Source organism: Hoplias malabaricus, chromosome 5, assembly GCF_029633855.1.
Source record: "Hoplias malabaricus isolate fHopMal1 chromosome 5, fHopMal1.hap1, whole genome shotgun sequence".
Lineage (NCBI taxonomy): Eukaryota > Metazoa > Chordata > Actinopteri > Characiformes > Erythrinidae > Hoplias > Hoplias malabaricus.
Window position 1 is genome coordinate 9,002,805 of NC_089804.1, and position 12,810 is coordinate 9,015,614.

General features: G+C 37.7%; 1 protein-coding gene across 1 annotated transcript in view; it reads right to left on the reverse strand.

Annotated features, from left to right (window-relative positions):
* Window positions 1-251: 251 nt before the first annotated feature.
* cntn3a.1 (contactin 3a, tandem duplicate 1) overlaps window positions 252-12,810 on the reverse strand; it is an 85,885-nt gene continuing 73,326 nt past the window's right edge. The window contains exons 13-23 of the mRNA XM_066670454.1: window positions 11,800-11,975; window positions 11,320-11,437; window positions 10,802-10,960; window positions 9,311-9,460; window positions 7,924-7,994; window positions 7,322-7,556; window positions 7,018-7,133; window positions 5,622-5,808; window positions 4,303-4,415; window positions 3,591-3,759; window positions 252-1,418 (exon numbers count right to left, since the gene is read on the reverse strand). Coding sequence (XP_066526551.1) covers window positions 1,327-1,418; window positions 3,591-3,759; window positions 4,303-4,415; window positions 5,622-5,808; window positions 7,018-7,133; window positions 7,322-7,556; window positions 7,924-7,994; window positions 9,311-9,460; window positions 10,802-10,960; window positions 11,320-11,437; window positions 11,800-11,975 — 1,586 coding nt within the window. The 3' untranslated portion in view covers window positions 252-1,326. The remainder of the gene's footprint in view (window positions 1,419-3,590; window positions 3,760-4,302; window positions 4,416-5,621; window positions 5,809-7,017; window positions 7,134-7,321; window positions 7,557-7,923; window positions 7,995-9,310; window positions 9,461-10,801; window positions 10,961-11,319; window positions 11,438-11,799; window positions 11,976-12,810) is intronic.

The following is a 12,810-nucleotide window of genomic DNA, read 5'->3' on the forward strand; positions in this document are numbered from 1 at the left end:
ACGTTTGTTCTAGATAATATATGAACTGTCATATATGCTCACATATTACTAGCAATCCATAACATTCAGTATTAATATCTAATAGTAAATTCTTGTCTATAACATGTACCATTCTATATGTATATTTTCATGTTGACTTACAGCTCCCTACAAAGGACATCACACCGCACTTCTGAAAAGCAGACCAAGAATCACCTAAATGAGTGTTTTCAGCACTTGCATCTGTATTTGTACAAAAATAATTCCTTTGTTATGTTTTGTTTATTTAAAAGCAGTCAGACCAATCAAATACTGTTTTCAAAGCCACTACAGAGCCAATTCATGCTGAAGAGCGACTGACTGGAAAATGGCGTATTTTATGCAAGATACAGGAAATTAATCACCACAGCCTCTAGCTACAGAATGTAAAGTTTTTGCTGGTCTGTTCAAATCAATATGTTGCTCATCAAAAACACTTTCAATGTAAATAACAAAAAAATGAACAGTGACTTATTTTTTAAGGCTGTTTTTTTTTTGGTCCTGAGGATATCTTAAATAGGCCTGTTGTTTTCATTACAACTTTAATGAGGCACACACTAACAATGTGTGGCTCTGAATGCTTTACCAAATAAAAACAAAGGGATGAGAGACTCTTCTGTACGGATAAGGCCAGCAGCTATAGAGTCTTCATTATAGAACACAAAATCGGTGGTGCTGGGTTTGGGGGGGGGACCTTGTCCAAAGTGAGGGACTGTAAACTCTGTACACTTCTGGGGACAAAACACTGAATCATGTTAGTAGGGCAGCGCAGTCTAGAAAAAGATGATGGATATGTATAGAACACCATTGGGACCTATGCTTGAGGAGCCAAAAACAGCACTGGTCAGAATTCCAAGCATTATGGAGATTTTTGTCATGTCCTGTTGCATAAAAAAGCAGAATGTCCACCGAATTGTGAAGTCAAATGTGCTGTTAAGTCAAAGGCAGGAAATCCAGAAAGTGTTTTTTTGCAGACAAGTATCCATAGACATCTACAGACTTGTTCATGTAGTCGTCCTCAAGACGTAAAACTGCATTATCCACATGTGGTATTGAACATTCATTTGCCATGCTAAAGACATCCTGTATTTAAAATAAATAAATAAATAAAATAAAATAAAATAAAATAACTCCATTGTCTTGATAGCAGCTTTGGTATCAGTATTCCAAATGTGTCTGACAAAATAGTTTTCCTATTAAAAGTCCGTAGAAGGTTGGGAAAAACCTGCTGAAAAAAGTGAAAAAGACGCACATCCACTTGAAGGGGACATTAGTAAATGTTCTTCATTGCTGGGTTTGGACAGCCTGTCATAAAAGTGTCCTGGCTATGCAGAAGAGTAGTTGTGTTATGAGCACAGAGAGGATAGAAATCTCTGGCGCTGCCCCGACAGCATGTGCCACTAAAACACAGAAAGAAAGAACAAATCAAACACAATCCTTAAATAAACAAACATGGAGCATACACATGTTGCATAAAAAACTAAATGATGAAAGAGTTGAATGAGTTGAAAGGATTAAGAAAAAAAGTTATCTGCAATCTTCATTTTAACATTTCTGACCTCTCACCCTAAAAGCAACATAACTGGGTAAGTAGAAAAAAATGTCCTCCGATAGCCTCTAAAACTGGTGAATAATCCTGACTGGACTTGTAGCCTCTTCATTGAGACCCTCTAGTGGTGAAGACACTGTTAACACACTGTTAAACCATATGTTCCGAGTGCAAAAGGGCCTCACACTGACTAAATAATCGCAAATTCTGAAAAAGTGCAATTTTTTATATTATTGTGATTAAAATGATTGATTAAATCAGACTATATTTTAGGAAATAATGTCACACGGATTCACATTTCAACAAAGCAGTTTTGTTTTTTAGTGCAGGATATGAACATACTGAAATATGTGTATATTAAACATATGAAATAACTGTAGAAATATATTATTAAATCGATTAAAGATGGTGATAAATCATGATTGTAATAAATGCTAGTATTCTCTTGTTGTTTTATGAAGAGAGATAAAATAAATGTATGTTTAGAGTGGTATGCACTGTAACTGTTTAGAGGAAACCATCCTTTTTACTTAATAACAACATTTCATCATAGTTTTTATGATATTTGAACATTGAATCTCTCAATTTGTTGAGTAAATGTTTCAGGGAGTGTGTTAACATCAAGCACCACGAAGCTCGGACACAAGCTTGAATTGAAAGAATTGCACCATGCAGCTCACAGACAAATAAACACCTCCATATTCCAGCTTCAATAACTTTATAAGAGGTAAATGTGTGGATTAGGCCAGGAACGAGGAAAAAAGGGCAGAACTTATGGCATCAGCTCACAAGAGAGAGAGTTAGTAAGTTATGATATTTAAACCATACATCAGCAAAAAAATAATCTACCAACTGAAAGTTGTGTTTAAATTGTAGAAACCTACTGAACTATGGGAGGACATTGTGGAGACAAACACATTAAAGTTAAAACATTGACAATACTATATATTACTGTTTTATATGTTGTGTAAAACAATATACATTTCTGTCTGCGTTGCCCATTCCTATGTGTAGTAACAACTTTTCTATGTTATTACAATGTAGAAGCATATTTAATCTAAATAACCTTTAAATTATTCTACAGCCATAAGATTACCCTTAATTAATTACAATACGATTTGATGTGAAAGAATCTTATTGGTCTAAAGTTTCTAAAACACTTGTCCTCATTATCATATGACCATTCAAATTTCCATGACTATTTAGATTTATTTATTTAGGACTCTTATCTTACACTGTATTAACAGGTTGTTAATGTTATTGTTACTCTATATTAAACTATCTATTGTGATTTTTATGTATAAATTTTTAAAATGTATCTGTGATGTGCTGAGGGACAATGAACTGTAGTTTCTCCAGGACACAGGGCTAACATTAGTTCTATCTGAAAGCAGAGTTGCTCCCACTGGTTTAGTTCTGACCTGCTGCTCTCAGCGCCGCTGCGAAACAACCCCATGTAGGAGGGACTGTGACTCCATTGGCTGCACACTGAATGATGGACAGATACCTCTGATTGGATAAATAAAGGTGACGACCAATGAAAAGCGTGTTCTCTGTTTAGGAGCTGTGGAGAATCTGCCCCTCGCTCTGGCTGAGAGAGAGCTGCGTGTTTCTGTCCCAAACCATCGCCAAAACAGTGTGACCTCAACAATATGCAACAAAACATGTCTCGTATCTGTTAAAAATGGAACGTTTGGCAACCCTACCTGTGCGTATTCGGTCAAGAAAGTAATACAAACCGATAGCCAACGTGAAATAGACGTGAAACAGCGTGAAATAGACAATCAGTAACAGCAGCAGCTCCCCCAGGTCCTAGTGTGCCCAGTAATTAATAGCAATGTTCATATGGAGACAAAGAACCGTTGTTGAACATGAAATAATATGGTAATATATTGTTATATATATATATTTAAAAATTATGTATTGTAATTTTTTTAATTACATCTTTACACGCTGTATCACAAAATACAAAAACCTGGAAATTCCAAAAGAGATCATTTATAATGAGGATACAGAGACAGACCTGCTATCCTAGGGATGGTAATGAGTGTGCTGCTGCGCCCCTCTCCCCCCTCGCTGACAGCTTTGATCTGTATGCTGTAATCCTCATGCACAGGTAGAGCCAGCTCCAGGGATGTCCTGTTAGTCTCCACCATGCTCTGACCACTGTGTCTGCTCTGCTTGTAAATTACCTGAAGAAGATAAGCCCAGACTAGTGCACAGTCCATAATGAGGGAGAGGGTAAGATTGCAGACAAACATGACATTGCAGTACTGATACATACATAGACCAGAAACATTTATTATTATCTTAAATATCTTTTGATTAAGATCATGTGATGTTGTCTTCTGTACAATTACAATTCAGAGTCACATTTTGTGCTTCATATCCCTTTTTTTTTAAATGAGGGGGCTTTACATGGAACTTCTCCTTCTTTACTGCAGTAACAGCTTTTACTCTTCTGGGAAATCTTGCTATATATTGGAACAGTCCTGAGAGAATTTGATGGCATTCTGCCATAAGAACTTTAGTGTGATCAGGTACTAATGATGGATAATTAGTTCTGGATCACAAACACCACTCCAAATCATCAAACATTATTTCTGCCCATATGCATACACTCCAGAGCATCCTTTTCTATAGAGATTATAAAAGCTGTTGGTGCACAGTTGAGCATCTGTTCCAAAATGAGTGCAGCTTAATTTCTTTTCTCTTTTGAGAAAACATTTTCTTACTTTATAACCCATGACTTCTGATTCATTCTCTAGAGCTCTGACTTGGTCCCATTTCAGAATGATCTTCGAGTTTGTGGCATTCCACGTGACTTTTGTTGGAGCTCGGCTTGGTGCTGAAACAAACAAAGAAAACACTTCAGTAAATATTTCTGTAAGGTAACATTTGAACTGAGAAATGGACTGATAAAACAATTAATATGATCAGCCCAATGCTCCTTAATCCTTCAACCTAATTCCGCTACCCCACCCTGCAATATCCACACACCAAATGTATGAGTTGGTGGATGTGAGGACAGTTATTTCCTAATTTATTGCATCCATTTGATTTTCCAACCAAATTTAAAAACTAGTCATTTGTTTTCACACCTGCAGTGGGCTAATCCATGGGTGCTGAAGCAACTCGTCTATGTCTTCTGCTGTAACAACTACCCTCTGTAGTGAAAGCATCTGCCCACAGATTTCTATTATAGGATGATTCAGAGCTAAAGGGGTTTGTGTTTTTTCATGGAATTACTGCGATGTAGTAACCAACCAGATGATAGCGATGCAGCAGATAGAGATTAAAATTCCAGAGCTCAAACTATGGCTCAGACTGGGTTAAGGAGTATAAAATGCCTCTTAAATGTAAGCACTGTGCTTGGATGTTGACAGTGTAGATTTCTCCTTAATTGGATTCACCCTAGTTTAAGTAAGACTTAATCAGAACATCAGATTCCTTAAGACTTTCCACAATTAGAGATTTCTGTGCAAGTATCCCTAAAATATCTAATCATCTTAATAACTTCATTCAACTTTAAAGTGAGGGGGATTTCTGACAGTCAATCCCTGAAGACTGATTAAGGAACCATGTCTTCATTCACCACTTAATTATAAGTTTTGTGAGATAGTTTTCAACATCTTTCTTATTTGCCAACCTTAGAGAATTACAAGACTATGGGGATTTAAGACTTAGTTTTGAGCTGTACACTTTTTAGTCAGAATTTATCAATTAACAACTTTTTATGCCTTTTAAAAATCTAAAATAGTGTGGACTTAATACGCTTTGGATTTATATTCATTATATGGATGATTATATTCATTACATGAAAACCTGAGATTCCTGGCTGGTTTAGAACCCTTGGAGAACAGACCAAATTAAATTAGCCATGAGAAAAAGACAATGACCTTCTGTATACGGTGCATTGGCTACAACAGAGCTGTGGTTAATCTTTGTGACCCGAAACATGTCGGCTTGGGTTATTTCCCCTTAGCCACTCTTTTGCGTTGCTTAAGGGGCAACTTGTTCTCTGACATATCTGCTATTAGAGGTGAATACTTACGAGGTCTCTTGGTGGTGATATTGACCACTGCACTCTCTGGACCTACTCCCGCACTGTTGTAAGCTCTCAAGGTGATGTGATACATGGTGCTGGGATCCAGGCCACGGATGACCGCTAATGTTCTGTTGCCGACTGTCCTCATCACACTGGCTGTGTCCTGCCTCTGTGTCTTGGTCCAGTACCTCAGCTTAAGTTCACAAAGGACACAGTCACTGAGTGCTTAATCATTCATTCATTCTTCTTCTGTAACTTGAAGCCTGACCGGAATCGCAGGACGCAAACAGCACACTCAAGAAAACCTGCCAGTCTATCACACATTCATGCAGTCATTCACTCACTAATTCTCTCCTATAGGCAAAGAGTGAGCTGAGTTACTTGAACTGTGGAACTGGAGGGTAGAGGTGAGGCTTCAAAAAATTCATATTTAAACTAATCTGTCACAAAACTTTGTTTTCATACTCTGAAAAGTTCTAATTTTTTTATGAAATAATCTAGTAATGTTGGTTTAATCTTTGTTTTATGGATGGATGTAGCATTATGTGGGAAATTTAGCTTCATCAATCTCAAATAAACTGGCAGTGGTTCTTCTGGAAGAAATCATTTAAGTCTGATGCCCTTTGTAAATCACCAGTTTATACAGCCCATATATGAAAAACTATCTGCAACTCATCATGGATGTGATGTCACAACCATTCATTCATTCATTATCTGTAAGCGCTTATCCAGTTCAGTGTCGCGGTGGGTCCAGAGCCTACCTGGAATCATTGGGCGCAAGGCGGGAATACACCCTGGAGGGGTCGCCACTCCTTCACAGGGCAACACAGACACACATTCACTCATACATTCACACCTATGGACACTTTTGAGTCGCCAATCCACCTACCAACATGTGTTTTTGGACTGTGGGAGGAAACAGGTCACAACCAGGAATGTTTAAAAATATACATCCATTTGCAGCCAATTGACAGTGGATTTATTTGAGCTGAACATGTAACATGACAAGAAGCAAATGTGTTCTGTGTGTAGTTCTAAGCGATGAAGACAGGTGGACTCCAGGGGTAAATATATCAAATGCAAAGATTGGAATATGCTACCTTTAAGGAACAGTATGTAGGATTCTGTAGTTGCAGAGTGTAATTCATTTTTACAGCACAGTCATGAAATCAAGGGAGAGGGGGGAGGGAGCGGGGTGTTTTCCTTCCCTCCTTCAAAAGTTACATAGTGCAGTTTCTGAACTGTTAATCCCAAGGTAGCAATAGACTGCATTCACCTTATCATATGTCAGTAAAACATCACTGTAACCCATCACTGTAAATAAAACCGTACCTTTAAGGTTAAATTTCTACATAGTGTTCCTTTAAGTCATGAATGTTGATAACAGAATGAAAATAAATACCTCATAGCCCATTATTCGCCTCTTGCTGGTGCTCCACGGCAGGGGTTTCCAGTTGACCTCCACCTCAGAGGCAGACAAGCTTTTAGCACGGACTCTAGTAGGGGCTCGACTTGGCTCTAAAGCATGAATAAATATCAGAACAAAGGCCTTATCATTTGCCTTGCCAAAATATGCATTTGAAAATGTAAAGTAGCAAAAAGAAAAAGTAGCAAAGTACTACATCCTTCAACTACGTTTACTGTAAAACCCATGTTCAAAATTGGAATAATTTACAGCGAAATACAGCTGAGCTACAGTGAATTACCTTCTTCTGCTGAATAGATAGTTGTTACAGGTCCAAAAGGCCCCTCTCCTCTGTTGTTGTACACTCCCACCTTTACGTAGAATGGTGAGAAGGGAGGGATACTCTCATTTTTGAAAATGTACCGAGAGGCATCAGGTGAGGTAACAGCTGCCTGCATCCAACTCTGAGCACCATGAGGCCGGAATGCTACAACATAACCAAAGCCTGGTCCACTCTGCAGCTCTTCTGGGACCGGCTGAAACACACACACACACACACACACACACACACACACACACACACACACACACACACACACACACACACACACACACACACACACACAATATATGACAATGACTGGAGATGGAAAGATCCAGTAGAAAGTTTCTAAAGATTTGAAGGATACTCTACTCAGGAAGAGACACATACTCTGAAAAATGGCTATATTTGTGACTCATATGTTTAAAGGATTTCCCTTCAAAACTCTCAATAAACAAGCACATCAAAATCAGTGACAACATGAAGGGCCTTTTTTGATGCACTCTGCCACACAAAGCCACTACTGACAGCTTAACTCTGCATCATGCAGCTGTGAAGTAAAGCCAGCTGTCAAAGCTTACCTCCCAAGTGATGACTAGCTCTGAGCGACTGCCACCTCCTCCGCCCACTCGGGCTGAGGTTACCCTCGGAACTGAGACATTTAGATAAAAAGAGAAGAAGACAATTCCCCAATGTAATTTGAATGGTAAAGGTATTGCAGGCATTTTCTGTTCTAGATAAAAATAATTCTGAATTCTACTTTTCTTGATAATCACAAAGTCCAGCATTTATGCCTCACAAAAGTGTGAATTAGAACTCAAAATCATTCTGAATGACACATATTTCCGGATCTCAGTAAAGGTAGTAAAAGTACTGTGCAAAAGTTTTAGGCACCAGAGATTATGATATTTAAGAAGCTATTTATCTGAGCAGTAATAGTTTATTTGCTAAAAAACAAACAACAAATAACTGCCAACATTAGAATAAAACTAAATAACATTATTCCAGTAAGTGTTATATTCTGTGTGAATGTGTTGGTTCAACTTTTTCCAATTCTCTCCTCATCGCAGTCTGTATTTTTTGAAGTTATCATCCAATACCTAGATTTAGAGGTTAATAAATTCATTCATTCATTATCTGTAACCGCTTATCCAGTTCAGGGTCGCGGTGGGTCCAGAGCCTACCTGGAATCATTGGGCGTAAGGCAGGAACACACCCTGGAAGGGGCGCCACTCCTTCACAGGGCAACACACACACACATTCACTCACAACTACGGACACGTTTGAGTCGCCAATCCACCTACCAACATGTGTTTTTGGACTGTGGGAGGAAACCGGAGCACCCGGAGGAAACCCATGCGGACACGGGGAGAACCCACCAACTCCTCACAGTCACCCGGAGCGGGAATCGAACCCACAACCTCCAGGTCCCTGGAGCTGTGTGACACTACCTGCTGCACCGCCGTGCCGCCCAGGTTAATAAATAATGATTTTAAATAATGTGTGCTGTTGATTTAACAATTTTATGCAATCAAGGAGAATCTGAACTCACAAACTCATTCTCACCTACTACTTTACAGAAGATAAAATGATCTTATAATTCTTATTTGTTTTATATAATATTTTTTTATTATTGCATTTACTGTGATTATATTTGACTTTATACAAGCACCACGTTTACTGAGAAGGCATTTGCTTAAATATATTTAATTATCTTCTGTGCCTAAGACTTCTGGACAGTACTGTATGTATGTTATTTTGAGTGAGTTGCTTCAAGTGGAAATCACAGTTTTAAAACCTGATTTATAATCTCTCTCTCTCTCTCACTCTCTCTCTCTCTCTCTCTCTCTCTCTCTCTCACTGTCAATTACAGACATATCACTCATATAAAAAATCTATTGTGTATCTTTCACAGAAACAGGCCAATATTAAACTCTGTAATATGTAACAAACTTTAACTGTACATACGTGCGTCTTTGGTGCGTATTTTTCCTGAAGGTTTACTGGGTTCTCCAGTACCGATAGCATTGGTGGCTAGAACTCTGAACTCATACTCCACCCATGGATTTAAGTCTGTTACACGAGCAGACATCTGGTTTCTTCCAAGAATCTCTGGAACTGAAGAATACATAAAACTTTTCAAGTTCAATAGAAATATTAAGCTATTTAAAAAACATGAAAAACTGGGATCAGGGCATGAAAAACTGGGATCAGGGCAAATCACTAGAAAGTTAATTCTAAGTGTAAACACTAACTTCATTGATGTTGGGTGAATAGCAAACAAACAAGTACAGTGTAAATTTCTTCAACAATTCTTCAAAACACTGTCTAATAGGATCAAACATTTTCCTCATGATGCTTTTCCTCTGCATGGTACCTGCACTACTAAGCTCTATCCTACTTGCTTTGTCCCTGGTTGGTTTTCCAATAAAGCCCCCCTGCCTCGAAATGTAGCTTATGACATCTCAAAACATGTCTCTACAGGGGACCACAGGCTTTGGAAACTACAAAAACGGCAGCAGTAATGTTAAGCGTTGTTTAATCATCGTGTATTCCTGTGTTGTTGTTTGGAACTGAACAGAGCACAGAGGCTCAGTTCAGTTTAGTTGAGATGTTCTTTTCCTTGTTGCTCCATCAAGCTCTCACTTGATTCTTTCATCAGGCAACAATCCAAGGAGCATTTGGGACCTCTTCAAATCACCACCGTGCACTTTTACGAGCTGCCGCTGTGAGTCAGATAAAACAATGTGATCACTGCTGTAGCTTGGAATTTATTCAAGTGGCTAGTTTGTGCTGGAGGTCTGCATTTCACTGTGTGAACAAGTCTACGTTATATTTACACATTCCATTTAGTCCCTACTCAGCTAGCTTGAAACTAGGTGCGAACAGGGACTTAAAAAGTACCCGCTTTCAGGGAGCAGGTACCAGATTTTATTAGAAGAAAAGCAAAAAAACAAACAAAAAAAACAAAACAGAAAAGAGCCAAGTAAAGTACCATGCAGTGGAATAGCACCATGATCAAACCTCTCTGCTGAACAATAAAGGTGCAAAGATTTTTTTGTTTTGTTGCTAGCATAGATATCTAAAGTTTTTATGTGCATAGCTGTCAATCAATACCAAAGCTGATACATATACATTTCTAAAATGAAGAAATTGTGACTATACATTGATAAACATGACTGAGAAATGTAACATTTATGTATCTGTAGTTACAAATGCAGTAAAATGTATTAAATGCCAATAATTGAATAATGTAGATCAGTGTCGTTTAATGATAAGCTCTTGTGTGGTGTAATAAACACTTAAAATTACTCCTGTCCAGGTTTTTCATTTAAATACAGGAAAACTCAAAACACTCTATTTCTATTTCCAAGTTACTGGAATGCAATTTATACAAAAGAGTAACATGTAAGATTACAATAAGACGATTTTGCTTTTGTTAAAATCAGAAAACTATACCTGTTCTTACAGCCTGCCAGCCAAGAGAGAACGGGGTTCTGGCCTGGACAGCGTAGTTTGAGATAGGGCTATGGTTATCAGGTCCTGGACTCCATGACACAAAAGCCGTAGTTTCAGTAATATGGTCGACCTGGATGTCCACGGGTGGCCCAGGGGCACCTGCAGGAGCACAACTGCATAACAGATAGCCACAAGCAATATGCAGCTATCTAAGACTGCAGCAGTGACTTATATGTCTAAAAACTGGTAGATGTCATCCAACATTTCTTCTCAAATTAAAGGAGCTGACAATTCCACTGTTTTATATAGCAAAGCTGGAGGGTTTTTACCCTTCTAGTTCACACTCGGCATTGGACATGGTGACTGTACACTCTTGCTCCAGATAATTTGATTCTATTGGTCAAAGCTTTTTTTCAGATATTATGAGAGTGAGATATAATAACTGCATTATTCACACATATGAAAAATCAAGTGAAAATCCCTTGAATATTTCCAGTAAGAGATTTTTATGATTTTACCTCTGACAACCACATCTGTGGCTATGGAGGCACTGTCCACGTTCGTCTGGACAGCACAGGTGTATCTTCCTGCATGTTCTAACTGTATATTGCGAATCATTATATCACCAGCAAATCTCTGTTGGCATACAAAGTATATATTGTACATTTGTCTTTTGTTTTGTACATTTGCTTATGTTTTTACGATTGCAAGAATGCTGAAGAACAGCATGTATAATATTAGAAAATAAATTTAGATCAGATGTCAGCCCAAGATGCTGTTTTTATTAGTTTATTTCTACCAACTGCATCTTCTGTTCTTGCTTAAATTATTTAACTTTGTACATGTTAAATGTTATAGCTATGTATACAGTTTATATATAAAAACTCATTCAATATCTTAATGTTTCTAAGCATGTTTTGTGCCTTATAAACTCAACCATTTAAATACTGAATTATTTCATTAATTTTAGTCATTAAAGGCTTATCATTGATACCCACCCCACCAACTTTTTCAAAATAGCTGCCTTGGCTTCCAAAATAGATCAACTGCTCATTAAAGAACCAGGTGAAACGGACATCCAGGGAAGGATCACGTGAGACCTGGCAGGGAAGAACAATGCTCTCTCCCACAGTTACATCCAGCTGGGCAGCTTTTGTGGTGATGATAGTTGGCTCTGGAATAGCAGGGAGCAAAATGATAGACATTAGAGAAATGGTGCTCACCCTAAAAATGCAACTGGACTTTGAGTCCTTCAAACAGTCACAGTAATATGTCTTACATGTTTGAATGATTTTGAATTCATTGAATGTGGTTGTACTGGGTTCTGTGTGTTTTGTTGTTCACTACAAGGCAATGACCACTAGATGCCACTGTGCATTCATGATCTACTTCACTGTCGCACTCAAGAGAGTCAACATAAAATCCTAAACACAATGTACAATGTGCATTACATTTACATGTACATGTGTTTTAAAATAAATGTGTAATTCAGGTATTCGATTACATCAACACTAGAAATATTTACATATTAAAAGTTTATTTAAAGACATTTATGCACACTTTCCATTATCTATACCCTGTTATGAAACAGTTTATTTCTTATCAGCTGGCCAGTTAGTTGTTTTTCCTAGAAATAAACTACAAACTGGACAAGGTCAGAATGAAATCACTTATAAAAAACAATAATAATAAAAAACTGCATGTGATTTGCATCAAATCTAAAAACTGTATTAAAAAGGTAAACGGTATTTGAATAATGAAAAGCTAATTCAACAAATTTGATTTTATAATTTTAAAAGGACAGTGAGGAAACACGCTTGTTAAGTCCAGTCTGAAAAAGAAAATAAGAGGGCTTTCAATTTGCAATTCAAAAAGCAGGAGCATCAGCAAACTGCATTTTAATAGCGTACTGGTATTGTTGACGCAGCTTTTCCAGAAAGGGACTAAGAATTCACTAAAAGGCTGCATACTGGACTTATTCTTCTTCAAAACAATAAACACAGAAGAAC